Below are 19,298 nucleotides of genomic sequence, written 5' to 3'. Positions count from 1 at the left end.
TTTTTGTAAAACATGGCATTTGTAGTTTATTCTTAGGCTTCAGGACACATTCTCATATGTTTTAATCATCATGAATGTATAACACATGCACTGTGAATCTCATATTTTAGCTGTTGCATGAAAGGATATTATGGCAAATCATTTTAAGGCATAAGTAATTCCTGTCAAATATTATTAAATAGTTATATTTGAAGCATCTCTGAAAATTTATGAGCTATTTTGTTATAATTTCTGTCTGTCTCAGAAACATGATTATAGTTTTTTCTATGCAAACTTGGATTTTATTAAATAACATGGAGTGCTTGTTGTAGCAGAATGCTTGTTATTAGATGGTCATTGCCCAACTTTGCCACCAGATGTCAGCAGACTAAACAGGAAGGTTCTGTGTTGGATGACAGTTTTCACTACTAAGGACTTCCTGGGTTGCTTAGCTGGTCAAGAAAACTCCCACAATGCAGGAGAACCCAGTTCAATCCCTGGGAAGTGAAGATCCCCTAAAGGGACACACTACCCACTCGGGTTTTCTTGGGCTTCTCTGGTGGCTCAGACAGTAAAGAATTTGCCTGCAATGTGGGATACCTGGGTTCGGAAGATCCCCTGGAGGAGGGCATGGCAACCCACCCCAGTATTCTTGCCTGGAGAATCCCCAAGGACGGAGAAGCCAGGTGGGTTACAGTCCATGGGGTCGCAAAGAGTTGGACACAACTGAGTGAGTAAGCACACTACTAAATCTTGAATGTAATCTGGCTCTTTTAGCTCATCATTTTTGTAGCTCATCATTTTGTCCTTCATGGTGCTAATTTCTGTAAGAATATAGACTGCTGTATCATTTGCTTCATATAAGTAGGAATTAAGGGATTGTGACTTAACATAGTTTAGCTTTTAATAACACACACTTCTATTTTTCATCCAGGTGTTTCAAGTACGAAAAGTAACAGGAGCAAATACCGGGAAAATATTTGCCATGAAGGTGCTTAAAAAGGTGATTTCTCTCCTCCCCCTCAACTGTATTCTTAATTGCTATAAAATCCATATTTTAGTCTAAAATTCTCAGTTAAAAATTGTATTTCTGCCACAATTATAAGTCCTCTTGGAATGTGGGGTACATTTTATTATTCTTACTCCTGTTTTATTCTGCTTGGTTACTTGGTGAGGGTGCAGAGGAGATTGTTTCAGTTCTCCTCCGAGGTTAACTCTTTTAGCCCTTTGTTCTGGTCTCTGTATTTCTGAGTAATAAGCCTGTTCTGCTGTGACTTAATTCAGTAGTTTTAGAATTACGGATTGACTTCCTATTTTATTCTTTTCTATTCCTTTCTTCCTTTTTCCCATCCTCATCTGGCATCATTTTCTTTCGATCTACTGTTGTCTTCTCAAACCTTCCATCAACTCTGTAAAACACCTTTCTGGCCAGTGTTCCATGATCACACTTATTAGAAAATAAACTAGTTCTCTGTTTATTTTCCTAGAGACATCCCAGAAGAACCTTCTGTCCCCTAGTCTCCCCTGTACTGATCTTTCTCTTGGCATAGCTGTCATTACTGGACTTCCCCTTCACTACAATCCTTCAAATCCTCCTGACTCCTTCAGTGTTGGATCCTTTGTTTCTTGGATCCCAGATGTTCCTTTTTCTTAGTTTGTGTCCTGTTCCCTTGCTTTGGTGACCATTTACTGGTGGGTTTCCTGAGAAACTGAATGAAGGTGAATTTGATATTCCAGATTTTTGCAGTGATGTGTCTTGCTTTGATTCTTATTATTTATTTTTACTGTTTCCATCTTAAAAGTGTTCAGTCTTTTAGCTCTAGGGAATTTTCTTTTATGATCTCTTTGATAATTTTCCCCTTGTTGTTTTCTTCTCTTAGAATTATGTTTACTTGGATGTTGGACCTCCTAGACTGATCATTTATTTTTCTTTCCTCTCCACTTGTCCATTTCTTTATACCTTTGTCTGCTTTCTGAGGTTTTTCTAGAAATTTATTTTCTAACCATTTTTTAAATTTAACAAGTGTCTTCAGCCATGCTGGGTGGCTTGTGGGGTTTCATTAATAGCTGCCCGACCGGGGGTCCAGTCCAGGCCCCTGGCAGTGCAAGCGCACTACCAAGGGACTCCCTTACTGATTTTTTAAAAACTATCATATTTGTAGTTCCCCAAAGCTCTTTTTGTTGTTTTTTCTTTTTATACCTATCTATTTTGTGAGTACAGTATCTTCTTTTATTCCTGTGAGACATTTTAATTATAAATTCTTTGAAATATTCTTTTGTTTCATGGACGTGTCTCTTTTCTAAGTTTCTAGTTTCCTTGACTTTGATGTAGTGTTTTGTTGCCATGTTAGGGGCCTTCTTTAGATGTCTGGTGTCCTTGAAGAGTGGAACTCTGAGAAGCTGATCAGAAACTGTATATGTGTAGCCTTCTCCATTGTGCAGTCATGAGATTAGCTGGCAATTGACTAAGAACTTCTAAATGTCAATGTCTAAAGGTCTTTTTTCTGGTATGGATCAATCCATGCTGGGAAAGATCCTCTATTCTTTTGCCTAGAAAAAGCATTCTGGGGCTGGATGACAGACAGGAGATGGAGATCTCACCTTTCAACATCAGATTTTTACTGAAATCACATTTGTTTTGTTTTTAATTTTATTGATGTATAGTTGCTTTACAATGTTGTGTTAATTTCTGCTGCACAGCAAAGTGATTCACTTACACACATATACATATTTTTCATTCATTATGGTTTATCACATGACGTTTATTATAGTTCCCTATGCCATACAGTAGGTCTTTGCTGTTTATCCAACCTCTATGTACTAGTTTGCATCTGCTAATCCGAAACTCCCAAACCTTTCCTCTACCCTCCCCAACCCCAGCTGCAAGTGTATTTGCTTTGTGCACCTGTTTCTATTTTGTAGATAGGTTTATTTGTTATATTTTGGTTTATGTAAGTGATATCGTATGGTATTTTGTCTTTCTCTTTCTGACTTACTTTGCTTAATATGGTAGTATCTTGGTCCATCCATGTTGCTGCAGATAGTGTTATTTTCGTCTTTTTTATGGCTGAGTAACGAAGCCAAGTTTTTACTTCAGCACTCTACTCTGTATCTGATCCTTCACTTTTTTTTTTCTGGAGACTACATCTCTCCAACTGGTAGTTCCTGGCTGGTTACTGTAGGTATGGAAATCTTGCTGATCTGTTCCTTACAGAGACTTTCAGATAATCCTCCTGTTTTCAGCCCTCCACCTTCTGCCTTCTATAGTCCTTAATGATTCCATATATTTTTCCCTTTCTTTCCTTTTATTTTTACTTATAATTTTTGAGCACTGCTAGGGCTTTATCTGGTGGCTCAGACGTTAAAGAATCTGCCTGCAGTGCAGGAGACCCAGGTTTGATCCCTGGGTCCGGAAAATCCTCTGAAGAAGGGAATGGCTACCCACTCCCAGTATTCTTGCCTAGAAAATTACATGGATAGAGGAGACTGGTGGGGTCACAAAGAGTTGGACAGGACTGAGACTAACACTAACTGTTCAGGGCTTTATAGATGGAGTCAACTTTTTTTGAGTTACGCCTCTTTCCAGGCATTTAGATTTGCTTATACCATAGTATACTAAGTTATTCACAACTGCTTTATCCCCACTCTGTTTTCACCTTTTGAGATGCAGAGTTACATGTGTTTCTTTGTTTCATTAACCTTGGATTGTGTATGTTTGGTTTCTTGTTCTTTTGGTTTGGGATTGATTTCTGAAAAGATGTCACTGTCTTAAAATCTTAGTAGAAAACTATATTAAGAGAATCAAAATGACTTTTTAAAAAAAAATACAGTGTTTATGTATCATCCTATTTTCTTCCCTGATTTTTACTTAAGCAGTACAAATGAAATCTTAATTTAAAAACTGAGGAACAAATACTGTGACCACAACTTTATTGGTGATTGTCTTAAAGAAGCAGTTTAGGTATTTTCAACTTCAGTTTCTGCATCAGTAAGCCAGAATTAATCTGCTCTCTGGCTTTCCCGTTGGAATCATTTGAGATTATGGATTTTTTATCTATAAAGTGTTTTAAGTCTAAAATTGGAGACAATATTAAGTTCTTGCAGTGTTGAAAGAAGTACTGGTCAAGTTTCTTAGAATAATCCATTCTTTTTGATACGTTGTTTATGAACACCTGATAATCAGGGCTGAGCAAAATTAGTCATAATTATATCTTAAGTGTCTGGCATGGGTATCTTTAATGGAAAGAAGAGGGTGTTCTTTTGTTTTTTCTCCCCTACTGATGGTAAGTGGGTGTGGATGAGTATACTGGGAAGTCCATAGACTTAACTGCTGCTATTTGTCAGGCTTCCTTTTTGTGCCCAGGCATCGAAGACCTAACTTGCTTTGCCTCTTCTTTTGCTTAGTTACCATTCATTCTCACTGTTTGGTTTTTCTTTCCCTAAGCCTGCCTTGAGAATCACACACTGTCTCATTCTTTCCTTGCTGTTCCTGAAAACAAGCTAGGGTTAGGGCCAAGGTTTTAATTCCTAAATCCCTAGGTAAAGATAACTGTGTTCTCCCTTTGAGTTTCTTTTGATTTTATTATCTCTGGAAGCAGAGAGTACTAACCCTCTTGGCCTGAGTATGTGGTAAAAATTTACCTTTTTCTAACCTTAAAGATAAAATCATAAACCAGATGTTCCCTTGTCTTAAATGAGTTGCTTACATCTAAATAATCCATCTGGATTTATCAGTTCTCCTGGGCTTGTTTACTCATTATGAGAAGGGTAGAATGTTGAGGAATAGACTGTTTCCAACAACTACCTCTCTGTCCTACCAGTCGCATCAAAAATGTCTACTCTGGAAGCAAAATATCATTGCCCATGTCATTAGTTCAGCTCACATTGTAAATTTTAGAACCTTTGGCCAAAGGCTTGTAGCTCACAGATTGGTCATGTTTCTTTCATTCCTTCTTTTATTGAACCAGCTGAGAATCTGTAGTGTGCCAGGCATTTTGCTAGACACTAGGATTTAGCACTTGAGACAAATGTAATCTCTGCTCTCACGTTGCTTACTGTGTAATTCAAGGGAAGAACTGATAAGCTTATCCTTATAATTTCTACTCTAGTCAAAACCTTCGCACTTTGAGGATTAAGCTTATATTAATTTCTTAGTGTTTTTCAGTCTTTTTTCCCCACTCTCAAGTCTTCTTGTTCTAGGTGGCTTCTCTGTCCTTGTATTAAATAAGTAATCAATTGCCTAGCTTTCTAATTCCTCATTGATCCCAAATCCATCAGTGTTCACCTCCATTTCACATCGCCAGGACCCATAGTTGTATCGTCCTCTTCTGAAACACTGGACTATAATAGAACAACAGCATTCTCACTTCTTTATTCCTATAGTGCCCGGTCTTTGGTCCTTTTAGTGCTTTGACCTTTCTGGTTTTTTTCTTCAAGTTCTTAGTTCCTTTTTAGTTTCACCTTATACCTAATCTAGCCTAATCAACATGCTCTGCCACGTCAGCCACCTGCTATCCCTGGTTGACCTTATCCTCCATAACACTCTAATCAGTTTATGTGTGAATACTCCTTTATTCCTGTATCTCAGTTATTGAACATCACTGGCAGAAATCACACAAACTTTAAATTGCTGCTGGGAAAAATTCATAGTCCCCAACTCATGTAGACAATCAGTACCCACCAGAGGTTCCTAGCCAACCCCTTCCATTCTCGACAACTAGTAGAGCCTTTACTGTCAGTCCAGCTATTCTTTTTTAGCAAATGCCTCTCTTCCTGAGGCTGTCAGATACAATTCCCTTCAACTTTCTTACCCTAATACCACATTGTCTGCATTTTCACCTGTCTTTACTTCACTCTCTCCAGGCTTAGTGAGAGATATGTTCTTCCTCCTTTCCAAGGCTAAACCCTCTCTTTCTGTTTGGATCCCATCTCTTTCTGCCTGTTTAGGGTCTTTTCTCTGTCACTTCTCACTCTTTCTTCATCCTCTATCCTGACTTCATTCTCTGTTTAAATATATTCATGTCTTTTCCATGTTTAGAAAACAAATCCTTTCTTCACTCGAAGTCTATCATAGCTTCCAGTCTCTCCCTTCCATAGACTAATTTCTTAAGTCATGTTTTATTATTTTTTTTACTCACTATATTTTGAATTCACAACTGTACTATTTTGATGAAACTCTTTTTCCATTTGTCACCAGGGATCTCCTAATGGCTGAATCTAGTAGTCTTTCCTTAACTCATCCTTAATTTACCTCTCTGTTGCACTGAAGCTATTGACCACAGCATTTTGAAACTACACTCCCTTGACTTCTGTGATTCTTCTGTGATTTTTCTTTCCTAATTCTTTATCTTATCTTCTTGATGTCTTGCTTCTCAGACTTTCTCAAAATTACTTATTTAAAAAATTCAAATCTACTGAGCAGTTAAAAAATAACACATCTTTGAAGTTTTTCAAACTTTGCAAAGAGTTGCAAGAATAGTACAGTGATCACCAATTGTTAACTTTGCCATATTTTCTTTGTCTGCCACTCCCTTTATCTCTCCTCTCTCTGTATGTACACGTATGTATATTCAAAGTTTTTATTTTTTTGCAATACAAATTGAAAGTTATTTGCAGATATGGCACTTTGCCTTTAAAATCTCTAGTATGTATCTCTTAAGAATAGGGCATTTTCATACATAACCATAATGTGTAATTATCACATTTGGGAAGTTTAATATTGGTATACAATTCTGTTTTCCTGATACGTTGTCTACCCAGTTATATCAATAATATCCTTTACAGCTATTTTTTGTTTTTAATATCCAGGATTTAATGAAGAATCACACATGACATTGAGTAGTCTTGTGTCTTCAGTTTCTTTTACTCTAGAGTCCTGTGTCTTTAATTTCTTTTGCTTTAGTTTCCTTTACTTTTTTGTCTTTCATGACACTAACATTTTTTGAAGACTCTGGGCCAATCATTTTGCAGAGTGATCCTGATTTGGATATGTTTCATTATTTCCTTATGAAAACGCTTAAGTTTTAAATTAAATGCTTTCTGCAGGAATATTTTACATGAGTATTGTGTCCTTAGGAAGCTCATAACGTTAGTCTGTCTCATTATTTGGTGAGTTTGATCATTTGGTTAGTGTGGTATCCACAGAACTTCCCATTCTACAGATACCTTTTTCCCTCTGTAATTAAGAAGTATCCATGGAATGAAAGAGACTGTGCTAATATTCCATCCTAATAATCTACACCCAATGGTTTTATTATCCATTGTTTCTTGGCCAAATCAGATAATACTCTGGTGATTATAAAGTGGAGACTTTTTTGTTTTTATCATTTTTTTCTATATTAGTTGTCATTTTTCTGTAAAGAAGAGCTTTTCATATTTTTTTTTAATTTTTAAAAACATTTTTATTTATTTATTTTTTGGTTGCACTGGGCTTTCTCTAGTTGCGGCGAGCAGGGGCTCCTCTCCAGTTGCACAGCACGGGCTTCTTATTGCCGTGGCTTCTCTTGCTGTGGAGCACGGGCTTTCGGCACAAGGACTTCAGTAGCTGGAGCTTGTGGGCTCTAGAGCATACACGCTTCAGTAGTTGTGGTAACAGGTTTAGCTGTGCTCTGGCATATGGTATCTTCCTGGAAATCCGTGTCCAAATCAGTGTCCCCTGCATTGGCAGGTGGATTCTCAACCATGAACGATTAGCAAAGTCCTAAAGTTTAGTTTTTTAAAACAGTATGGACTACTTTTTTCATAGTGTTATCCATTTCTTTCATTATTCAAATTTTGGTCTGAAAATTTTCCCAAATTTTGCTGGAGAGAGCTCTTTTAAGAAGCTTCTGTGTCCTTTTAACATATCCCTGTTAGTTTTGGAGTACTTCCTTTCTGTCCATGTAGTGTGCTCCAGGTTTACCTCGCATGTTCCCTCACCCTGGCCTGGCACCATCTATTTTTCCATGGAGCCCTGGTTTCTTTGGTAGAGAAACCAAGCTCTGAGTTCCAAGCTATGGTCTTTGCTACTGAAGTGTTGTTCTTCTGGCTCTTTCAGAACAGAGCTAGGAACTTTTGTCTTTGTTTTAAATCATGGCTTCACATTGATATTCCTAATTTCAGTCCAGTTCTTTAGGGTTCTTTTTTCTTCAGTCAACATTTGCATCTCTTTTTTCCACATTGAGAAAAGCCTGATAACAGCATCAATACATTTACTTATTTACTTAGTGGTACAACATATGCTAATAGTTTGAGGATTATAATACCAATAGTGCTAGTAGTAGCTACAAGCCTACTAAGTGTGGCTTAAGATTTCCTTGCAATTTTTGTTATGCTTACATACATGTTACTTAAGAATGTGCAGTGTAAAGTTATTTAAATATCTTTTTTCTCTTTTTGTGGGAAATTATTAAAAAATTGGATTGGCCAAAAAGTTCACTTGGATTTTTGTACTATTATATGGAAAAACCCAAATGAACTTTTTGGCCAACCTAATAAAAGTCAATTAAATTTACGTATTTCTCCTGTATTCAGTTTTATTTGCCTCCCCTATCCTTGTTGATTTAATTTTTTTTGGAATGTATAAAACATTATCATGGTTCCGAATTCAGGATCTCCATTTTATATTCACCATATGATATTTGATTCAGGTAAAAAGAAATAAATGATAAAACTATTAAGGTTTTACTTAAAAATTCCCATTCCTTTTCCTGCCTTCCCACTGTTGTTAGCTTTTTTCTTTTTTTTTGATAGGTTTCTTGTTGGGATTTTATTTTATTTTCTTGACTACACCACACAGCATGTAGGATCTTAGTTCCCTGACCAGGGATTGAACCCAGGACCTTGGCGGTGAAAACTAGACTGTCAGGGAATTCCCTTTCGTTAACTTTTGACTTATCTTAGTTGCGCTCATTATTGCATTTATAAGGATGTACATATTATATTTTTATTTCCTCTTTTATGCAAAAGGTAGCATACTGTGTGTACTGCTGTGCCATATATGTTCTTTTGCACCTTGCTTTCATAGAGATATTCCTCGTTCTTTTTTGAAAAATATTTATTATTTTTCTTTCTTTATTTGGCTGTGCTCTTAGGCGCAGCGTGCAGGGCTTACAGTTGTGGCATGTGGGATCTAGTTCCCTGACCAGGGATTGAACCCACACCCCCTGCATTGGGAGTGCAGAGTCTTAGCCACTGGACCACCAGGGAAGTCCCCCTCATTCTTTTTATAGCTTTATAGGGTTTTCATTCACTATCCTATGCTTAGGCATTTAGGTTGTTTCTAATGTTTCACTTTTACAAATATTGACACTATTCCAACCAATAACCTTGTGTAGGTGCTTTTTCATGTCCAGAACAATGTATCATTTCCCCAAAACTTTCTTCTTTGTTTCCATTTTCTCAGTGACACTGTTAGTTACACAGAAACCATGGTATCATTCTTCTAATATCTCATTAGTCAGGAAGTACTAACATGGGCACTTTTACCGTCCCCCCCACACACCTTCATTTTCTTAGTTACAGATTTTACTTCTTGCTTACTTCACTAGCCTCCTAACAGATGTTGTTTCTTCCCTAAAACTTCACACTGCTGCTTGAGCTGTCTTTCTTAAAGACAAGGATTATTCATTTACCTTACTTCAAGATTTCTTTTCAGCCTCTAAAAATATAACCCAGATGCCTTTGCCTCAATGTCCAGGCTTTCCATTTCCTGGCCTCCACCTGTATCTCCAGCCTAATACATCTCCTAACCGCTTCTAACCATACCGAGCTACTTAATAGATCCTCTCAACATGCCCTGTCCTGTCAGGTCTCTTTTGCATTGGGAATGTCTTTTTTTTTTTTCCTACCTTCTACATTTTATCTTAATAACTTTTTATGATACAGCTTAGGTATACCACCTACAGGAAGACTTCTGGCTATCATATCTAGTTCTGCTGTTCACCCATAGCACCTGGTGCTTAGCTCCGTTGATTCATCTCTCTTCCCTGGGACTTTGGGCACCTATAGGCTGGAGACTCCTGTTAATTCTGCTTTCTTGTTAAAAGCCTAGAAAAGAGTAGACATTCAAAAAAGTTAGTGAATATCTGTATAAACTTGATCTGTTTACATTAAAACAAATTATTTAGGTTTTCATTTACATGTTTACTGCAGAAGAATCCAAACAGTGCAGATGTATATAAGAGGCGAATGTCTTCCATTTCCCCCGTCTCAGTCTCTAGTGAGAACTAAGATTAATAGTTTAATGTTGGCGAGAAAAGCACAAAATAGATTTTCCCAATCCTATAGGATAAAAATGTCTACTATTTTGTTCTTATAGATCATCTCTTTTCCTTTAGGCAATGATAGTAAGAAATGCTAAAGATACAGCTCATACAAAAGCAGAACGGAATATTCTGGAGGAAGTAAAGCATCCTTTCATTGTGGATTTAATTTATGCCTTTCAGACCGGTGGAAAACTCTACCTCATCCTTGAGTATCTCAGCGGTCAGTACACAGTTTGGTGTAATTATTTGCATTAGCTCCAGAAACTTGTTCAAAACATTATTTTTCAATAGAACAATGCTTTTTCCCAGTGTGACCAAATAGTTCTTAAAATCGACAAGTACATTAACATAAGGAATTCATATGGGACCAAATGTTTCTTTCTATAGACAAATATGAAGGAAGCTTTAAAGGTTGTCTTTTTTTCTTCATCTGTAATGTTTTATCTTAATTCTCTTGTAATCAGTTAACAAAATAACAAACACCTAATGGATAGCCATCAAATTGACTACACCTGGGTAAGATAGTAAAATTCAAATAAACCACTAACTGAAATGGAAAACTTAAGAGTATTGTTTAAGGTAATGAGTATTTTTGGTATTGCATCTTTAAACAGAAGCATTTTTTGTTTAATGTAATTCTACAGATAGATTTTGCAGTTTTACATTGGAAATCCCCCACTCATTCCAGGACTTACCCCTTCCTAGGAATTTGTGGCACCCCATAGCATTTTTAGATCACAGGCATCTATTTCCAGCAAACACACTTGTGTTTTCTGAAAAACAGATTTCACAGTAGCCTATAACATGGAATAGAAAGCTGCATAATTTAATAACTTTTTGTGACTATTACCATTTTTTCTCGTAACTTTAACATAGTTTCACATTTACACAAAAAAGGTGCAGCAATAGGACAAAGAATTCCCACCTACTACTCACCTAGACTCCCCAAGTGTTATCATTTTACCACAATTGTTTTGTTTCATCATTCTTTTTTCTCCCTCTCTGTATATGTATATATGCAGTTGTGTATATAGATACGTATACATAAATATGTTTATAGCTATATATATATATACACACACATGTGTATATATATTCATAATTTTTTCTGAACTGTTTAAGAAAGTGTTGCAGACTTGATTTCCCTTTATCCCTAAATATTTCAGTGTATATTTTTCTGAAATTAATCACAGTATCTTACATAACTAGGCTAAAATTATCAAAATCGGAAATTAACATTGATAGCAGTAATCTCTTTCCTTAGTTTCTTTTAATCTCTAACAGTTCCTAAATCTTTCTTTGTCTTTCATGACCTTGACAGTTTTGAAGGGTATAGTCTAGTTTGTAGAATGCATCACTTTGGGCTTATCTGGTGTTTCCTCAGGATTAGACTCAGGTTATGCATTTTTGGGAGGACCATTGAAGTGACGTCCTGTTCTTCTCTGTGTATCAGAGCAAGAAGTCCATAAGATTTGTATCTTTGTTCCATTACTGTTGATGTTAACTTTGATCATAAGTATAAGGTGGTGAAGTTTTTTGTGGTTTTTTTGGTGAAGTTTTTCCTTTTTTAATTAACAAGTATCTTGAGATACTTTGAAATAATTTAAATATCTCATCTCAAGCGTTCACATACAGTTTTAGCATCCATTGATTCTTGCCTGAAACAATTAACTATGATTGCCAAGTGATTTTCCTTATTCCATCATGCCTCCTTCATTTATTATTTGGCATTCTACTGTAACAAAGAGCTTTCTGTTCTCCCCCATTATAAAAAAGAAATTTATCTATTCTTTTATTTAAATCATTGTGGACTCATGGATTCTAAGATTATTTAGTAGGCTATAACACTTTGTTAACATTGTAACATTGTTTATTTTGATACTCAAATCATGCCATACTATTTACCTAAGACATTGACAAAATCATTCCCTTTTAGAGTTCTAAAAATGTGGAATGTGGGCATTCACTAATTTGCAAGGATGGTTTAATTACATATTAACATTTTTCTACTTACCGGTAAAATGCTAGAGAAGCTTTAATCAAGATTTTTTTTTAACCTCAAGTCTGAAATCTGTTGTAAATATTTTGAAGTTTATAGATGTAAAACCTAGAATTCCCAAGCTTGTGTATTTCACATAAGAAGAACACTGCTAAAAATGGAATCCTGAGGACTTAGTTTTAAACCTATAATTTTTAGGATCTGTTTTTTATTTTTAAAGGGTTGATGTCTTTTAATTATGGTTAAGAGGAAAGCACAAACCCTCTCATTAGAAGTGGATTGTTGGAAATAAAGATTGTTGTATTTCTAATGTCTTTTTCTTTTCTTTACAGGAGGAGAATTATTTATGCAGTTAGAAAGAGAAGGAATATTTATGGAAGACACAGCCTGGTAAGTGAAATTTTTGTGGTTGCATGAATTCAGGTAATAATCCCTATAATTAAAAGCAAAGTCCTGTTCCCACTGTGGGCAGCCAGTAAATTATTCTGGAGCCAGTCAGTCACTCAGGACTCAATGGGGAGAAGCAGCTTTGGGTCTTGGCAGCTATTAGAGATCACATCATTCCTTTGCCCCCAGGCCTTGGGTGGAACGTTCTTCACACCAGTTCCTAACAGAACCATTCTCACTGGGGCTTTATTTCCTTGAATTGGTAAGCTGCCTGCCTTGGCTCTGGGTGAGTGTGGTTTTCCAGTGAAACTTTTATGTGTAGACCCATGGAAAGTATCAGAAACCGTCTCCTTTTTTTTGTAGACTTTCCAGTTCCCAAGGTGCAGTCTTAGGGAGGTGATAAGTCTGCACATTTCATCTGTGGATTGATTCAGTGGCCAGGATGGGATCTACCCTTCTATTTCTTAAGATGGCATCTGCTTCAAATTAAAAATATACATACCCTTTTGTGAGATGACAGTACTGGGTAACAATAAATCAGTTTATCCTACACATTAATTGAATAGAAAACACTTAAATGTTTTTTTCTACCTTAATTACCAAACTGCATTCCATTGTTTAATTTCAGGCTTTTTCTAACACAGAAGCTGCATTTAAGAGCCTTAGGGATGAAGTGCCCTTTTTTGGAGGAGGCTCTCTGAGCCGTGTTGGAGGCTGTGTTTGTGGTCCTGCTGGCTGTGAAACTGCCTCAGTTCTCTAGGACACACCCTCTCCATCCTGGAGTAATCTGCAGGATTGCAACATTGTTATGCAGCCAGTATTGCAGTGCCTTGTGCTTTTCGAATCCAGACAGGGTTGACTCAGCCCTTTATTCTTTTGAGGTAGATAAATTTGAGTGTCACACAATTTATAGTTGTGGGCTGGCTGGCAAGTGGGAGGGCAGATACTGTGGGCATGAGCTGTATATAAATATGCAGCTGTATTAAGTAAGGGATGAGTGGGCTTTTAAGGGTCAGGTTATAAGATATTTTTGAAACTAAGGCTTGATCTCAGAGAATAACAAAGTTCCTATTTCCTATGGAATTTAAAAATTGGGGGTGGGTGGGAGAAATTTACTTTGATCTGAATGACTATTGGCCCAGTTCCCACATAGACAGAACAAAACATGACCAGTGACAGTTTGGCATAATCTGGACTTCTTTGCAGTTTTAGCAAGATGTTTTATTGATGAAATAAAACATTTTATAGTTTCACTAAACAAGTGAAACATAAATGTCTCCATGCATTTTGGCAGCAGCCTATGCCATCTCTTTTCCCCATACCCACCCCCACTAATTTGGTCTTTGGTGCATGTCTATTTCTTTCAAGGAATTTTGCTCCAAACATAAACTGCTTTGAATGGATTATTCTTTTTAATTTTATTAAATCACTTTTGTTTCCAGCTTTTACTTGGCAGAAATCTCCATGGCTTTGGGGCATTTACATCAAAAGGGGATCATCTACAGAGACCTGAAGCCGGAGAATATCATGCTTAATCACCAAGGTGGAGATATACTGTAAACAGTTTTATAGTAAATAATCATCTTAAAATCTTCCCACACAGGTTCATGGTCATTTTCAAAGCCCCATATTCATGTGTCTGTTACTATACATTCCTCCCTCAGAATTTATAGCATCATGATGCTTGTACTTAGGGTTAATGAGATTAAAAAGAGTTGAGGATAACTGGCCACTCAACTCCCTTTTCTAGTTTAACCTTTACTCTTTGTAGCTTGTCATTCTTTTGAAATCCTTACATAAAGTATGGTGAGCCAAAAGCCAGTCCAAATACTAATTTTGGTTTGTTTCTTAAGTTGGAAAGTGAATTTTAACTTTATAAATTGAGTTTTCTTTAATGATGACAGTACAGAAATATTAGAAACAGTTTTTATGATAAATTTTATTAATGCTGTATAAAAGAGAAGGAGATTAGAACTAAACCAAACTATTTGATTATACTTTGGAAATAAAATGTTTAGTAGGCATCAGTTAATTCTTGCTGTTTGTTTGTAACAAATGTAAGAATCAGACAAACTAATATTCTATACAGCTGTGGGCACAGCAGAGTGAACCTTGATTGTAACTGCATGTTGCTATGGACAATTCAGCTTACGTGAGAGTAACCTGGGCTGGGGAGACTTGGCAGTTCACTCACATCCCAAAGGAGCAGCCAGCCAATCTGGGTATCTGGGGGCTAGTGGCAGCTGCTGATCCTTAGGTGTCTATCAAATGATGCAAGAGGTAGTTAACCCTTGTACAGAAAATGGCTTAGGGACAACCGATGCCAGAATAAATGTTTCAGATTGTGGGGGTTTTTCTCTTTTCTTCTCCCCCTCTCCTTTTTTTTTTTTTTTTGAGAAATGCTGTATTTAACCACGTGTGTCATGGATATCTATGTATCTTCCTTTCCCCCAGTTCTGTCCTCATTGCCCCAAATTTAGATTCTGAATTCTAAGACAAGGGATAGAATAGGAATGTGATTAGCTAACTTCTTTGATCCATAACCTAAGTGTATCAGGTAGTTCTGTGAAAATGTCATATTTCTTCTTCTGTGGCAAAGTACACATTTACATGTGAGTTAATAGTCCATTGACTTTTCTCGAAATAAACTTGGAATAGTAGGGTCCCTGGGGTTGCTGAACCACTGGATAGCTAAAGACAGGTCAGTAGGACTAAACTTGAACTGAAGTGTTCTTTGTATAAGGTGATGAGTTTTTTACTTTCTGGATCAGAAATGATGGTCCCACGCTATGTAGCAATTTCATTTCTTTTTCCAAACTGCATTGGCAGAATAAGCTAACTTGTTATAGTGACTAAGACTGTTTTAAGAACTGTTAGGTCACAGTTCCTGGTGATAAAAGCAATATATTTGAAGTACAGTGTCACACCTTTATTTAAAACATGCAGAAGATCTTTTTTTTAGGGTCTGTGTACTTAACCCAGACTTCATCAAGTTTTCCCAGGACTTACTTGCTCAGGATGGTAAAGGATTTTTAGTATAAAGTAAAGCTGGAGCCTTAGACAAGCTGTTTTGCCTTTTCTCATATTTATTTTCCCACAAGATAGATTATATCACTGGCAAAGGTACTTTTGCCTTACCCTTCACAAATTAGCATCCTTCTTTATGGATGGAACATTGCTAGTTCTTGATCTCATAAAATAAATTTAAGGCAGAAAAATTAAAATGGAAAGATAGATTATTGTCTTGTATGAAAACATTTAAACACTGCACGTACTCAGAATTCTCAGAATAACCACCTTTAATCTTTGATTCTAGGTCACGTCAAACTAACAGATTTTGGACTATGCAAAGAATCTATTCATGACGGAACAGTCACACACACATTTTGTGGAACAATAGAATACATGTGAGCTGCATGTTGAAAGAAATATTACTGGTTTGGGGGTAATAGCTAACTTTTACCTGGTTTAAGTAATAAGTGTGCTAAATTTTCTGTTGCACTGTTTGATTCTGTATCTTGTAGAAATTTTAATTCAGATGATATGCACCTAGTGGATTTTTTAGGTGTATTATTTTTCTCTTTGTAGGGCCCCTGAGATCTTGATGAGAAGTGGCCACAATCGTGCTGTGGATTGGTGGAGTTTGGGAGCATTAATGTATGACATGCTGACTGGAGCAGTAGGTGCACAGTTAAAAGCTGCATGTATTATGGTCTGTGCTGAGTAGTTACAAAGTCATTACAGGAAGAGATGTTGCCTATGCTTTTGGAAAATGTTACTGATGAAATTATTTATTTTTCAATGAAGTTATTTTTAAAAATCTAACACTAGCAATGCTTTATTAGTGGTATTATGGGCCTCTGTACTTTTAGAAGTATTTTCATTTAGATGATCTATGTCATGGCCTGTGGTCCTGTGAATCAGAGGCAAAACAAGTATTGCCCTTATTTTATAGATGGACAAAGAGAAGCATAAAATCAAAAGGCTCACCCATTATCACACCAGGCTAATGGTGGAAAACAAGTTCCTTCCAGGACATTGCTTTTTCTCTGTGCCATTGCTTAAAAACTACAGCTCTTTAGTGGTCAATCATCCCACATCACAGCATACATTTCTGATCGCTGTGTAACTGACTAATTCAGGAAATGGATAATTCTGTTATTTAAAATTTGATATTCTTTCTATACTAATTTTTCTTACTCTCTTCTATTCTTAGCCCCCGTTCACTGGGGAGAATAGAAAGAAAACAATTGACAAAATCCTCAAATGTAAACTCAATTTGCCTCCCTACCTCACGCAAGAAGCCAGAGATCTGCTTAAAAAGGTAGGATTCTAAAATTAGCACTCAACCCATAAGTCTCAACTATTAGGATTTAAATAGACAGAACTGAATATACATTTTGAATATAGAATCATACACAGATGTTGACAAAAAAGCCTACAGTTTTTGCCTCCAAAGTACAAATGTGTTTATTTAAAGACCTTCTTTTCTTTTTATTCCCAGACAATGTTTGGAAGTAATTAATAAAGCATATGTTCTCAAGGCAAAATAGACCTGCAAATTCTATAAAGAAAAAATAATCAATTTGATTAAATTCATCAGTGTTTTTGTTTTCCTTCCTAAAAGCTGCTGAAAAGAAATGCTGCTTCTCGTCTTGGAGCTGGTCCTGGGGATGCTGGAGAAGTTCAAGTAGGGACTGGCATGTTTGGTGGTTTGAGGGGAAGAGAATGCCAATTTTATATATTTGTGAAGGTTATATGTAGTTGCTCATAAGTATATCTTATTCTGTGATTGGTAACTTCAAATAGTCTGTTAATTTGTCAATCCAGTGAAGTCTGTTCCCCTTAATCTTTCTTCCTGCTTTTTTGTTTCATTTTTTCCCAGGCTCATCCATTCTTCAGACATATTAACTGGGAAGAACTGCTGGCTCGGAAGGTGGAGCCCCCCTTCAAACCTCTTTTGGTGTGTATTCGTGAAAGCATGTAATTTGAGAGACCTGGTACTTTTTTAGAATAAGAAAATCTCAGACCAGTTAGTAATAGTTATTAATGATACAAAAACGTTTGGCCTTCCTCTCTTCTCTTCACAATCTTTATTTTGCGTGGTCTTTTAAGGAACTACAGCAGCAATTGATGACTATATTAACTGGTTTTAAGTTGGTTGCCTAAGATAATTAAATAGCTTAAGTAATTGGGACTGGGTCAGGGTTGGTTCTTGCTACAAGCTGTGAGAGACTGTTTCATGCTTATCTGCTAGCCTTTGGTGGTTTGCTGGCAATCCTTGGCATTTCTTGGCTTGTAGGCACATCATCCTATCTTTTCCTTCATGTTCATGTGGCATTCCCCTTGTGTGTAGATCTGCATCCAAATTTTCCGTTTTTTATAAGGACACCAGTCATGGTGGATTAGGATCCCTCCCTACTCCAGTATGACCTTATCTTAACTAGTTACATCTGTAACAGCCCTCATTCCAAACAAGGTTACATTCTGAGGTCCTGGGGTTAGAACTTCATCATATGAATGTTGGAGGGACACCATTCAAACCATAACAATATGTTTATAAGTGAATGAGTTAGTGTATTAGTTCTTTCTTTTTCCCACCTCAAGAATTTGAGAAAAGATAGTTTCTTTTTCTGTTTCTTGAAGTGGAGGAAAAAGAATAGGATAACGATGATGGTTGTTTGGTCCTAGGAGCACAGGGGTTGCTTGCTTTAAAATTTCAACATATTTTAAAATTTGAACATAACTGTCAGGGTAAAACCCTCATGTACCAACTGCCCAGCTTCAAAATTTATCAAGTCATCTTGTTTAAACATAAACATAACCACCATGCTATCATCATAACTAAAAAGCTAACAATTTCCCCAGTTGTTTCTTTCTTTTTTTTTCCCTGTTGTTTTGATTCAATAAGGATTCAGTCAAGACCTGTATAGGTTGATTACTGTGTTTCTTAAGTCTCTCCATCCATAGATCAGTTCGGTTCAGTCCCTCAGTCGTGTCCGACTCTTTGCAACCCCATGGACTGCAGCACGCCAGGACTCCCTGTCCATCACCAACTCCCAGAGCTTGCTCAAACTCATGTCCATTGAGTCAGTGATGCCATCCAACCATCTCATCCTCTGTCTTCTTTTCCTCCTACCTTCAATCCTTCCCAGCATCAGGGTCTTTTCCAATGAGTCAGTTCTTCGCATCAGGTGGCCAAAGTATTGGAATTTCAGCTTCAGCAATCAGTCCTTCCAGTGAACACCCAGGACTGATTTTCTTTAGGATGGACTGGTTGGATCTCCTTGCAGTCCAAGGGACTCTCAAGAGTCTTCTCCAACACCACAGTTCAAAAGCATCAATTCTTCGGCACTCAGCTTTCTTTATAGTCCAACTCTCACATCCATACATGACTACTGGAAAAACCATAGCTTTGACTAGACAGACCTGATATTCCCTCTCAATTCCTCCTTTGAGGACTCACTAAGGATACTTGACCACTTGTCCTCTGCAGTTCCTCATATTTTGATTTTGCTGATTTTAACTCTGTGGTGTGTCCTCAGCCATGTTCACCTGTTCCTCATATTTCTGAAAACTAATAGTACAGATTTCGTTTAGATCTGATTCAGGTTAAATTTTTGGTGCTATATATTTTGATCAGAAGATATAATGTGTACTTAAACATTTCTTTTAGTGATGTTAGTGGT

The 19,298-nt window shown here is 36.7% G+C and overlaps 1 protein-coding gene across 20 annotated transcripts in view; it reads left to right on the top strand.

The window, feature by feature from the left end:
- The window catches only part of RPS6KB1 (ribosomal protein S6 kinase B1), a 37,761-nt gene that overhangs the window by 9,482 nt on the left and 8,981 nt on the right, over nt 1-19,298 (top strand). For 15 of the 20 annotated variants that reach the window (XM_081585044.1, XM_081585039.1, XM_081585041.1 and 12 more), the window contains 9 exons: nt 914-982; nt 10,296-10,443; nt 12,555-12,612; nt 14,052-14,152; nt 15,926-16,016; nt 16,198-16,288; nt 16,826-16,933; nt 17,237-17,299; nt 17,495-17,572. In XM_081585044.1, the coding sequence (XP_081441170.1) occupies nt 914-982; nt 10,296-10,443; nt 12,555-12,612; nt 14,052-14,152; nt 15,926-16,016; nt 16,198-16,288; nt 16,826-16,933; nt 17,237-17,299; nt 17,495-17,572 (807 nt within the window). Of the gene's footprint in view, nt 1-913; nt 983-10,295; nt 10,444-12,554; nt 12,613-13,237; nt 13,491-14,051; nt 14,153-15,925; nt 16,017-16,197; nt 16,293-16,825; nt 16,934-17,236; nt 17,300-17,494; nt 17,573-19,298 lie in introns of all 20 variants that reach the window. The other 5 variants (XM_081585055.1, XM_081585053.1, XM_081585054.1 and 2 more) reach the window with 2 other exon arrangements.

The sequence above is a fragment of the Giraffa tippelskirchi genome, chromosome 3, assembly GCF_054371585.1.
Source record: "Giraffa tippelskirchi isolate mGirTip1 chromosome 3, T2T-mGirTip1v1.2.pri, whole genome shotgun sequence".
Classification (NCBI taxonomy): Eukaryota; Metazoa; Chordata; class Mammalia; order Artiodactyla; family Giraffidae; genus Giraffa; species Giraffa tippelskirchi.
The sequence above is the reverse complement of the archived record's forward strand: the minus strand, read 5'-3'. Positions and strand labels throughout refer to the sequence as shown.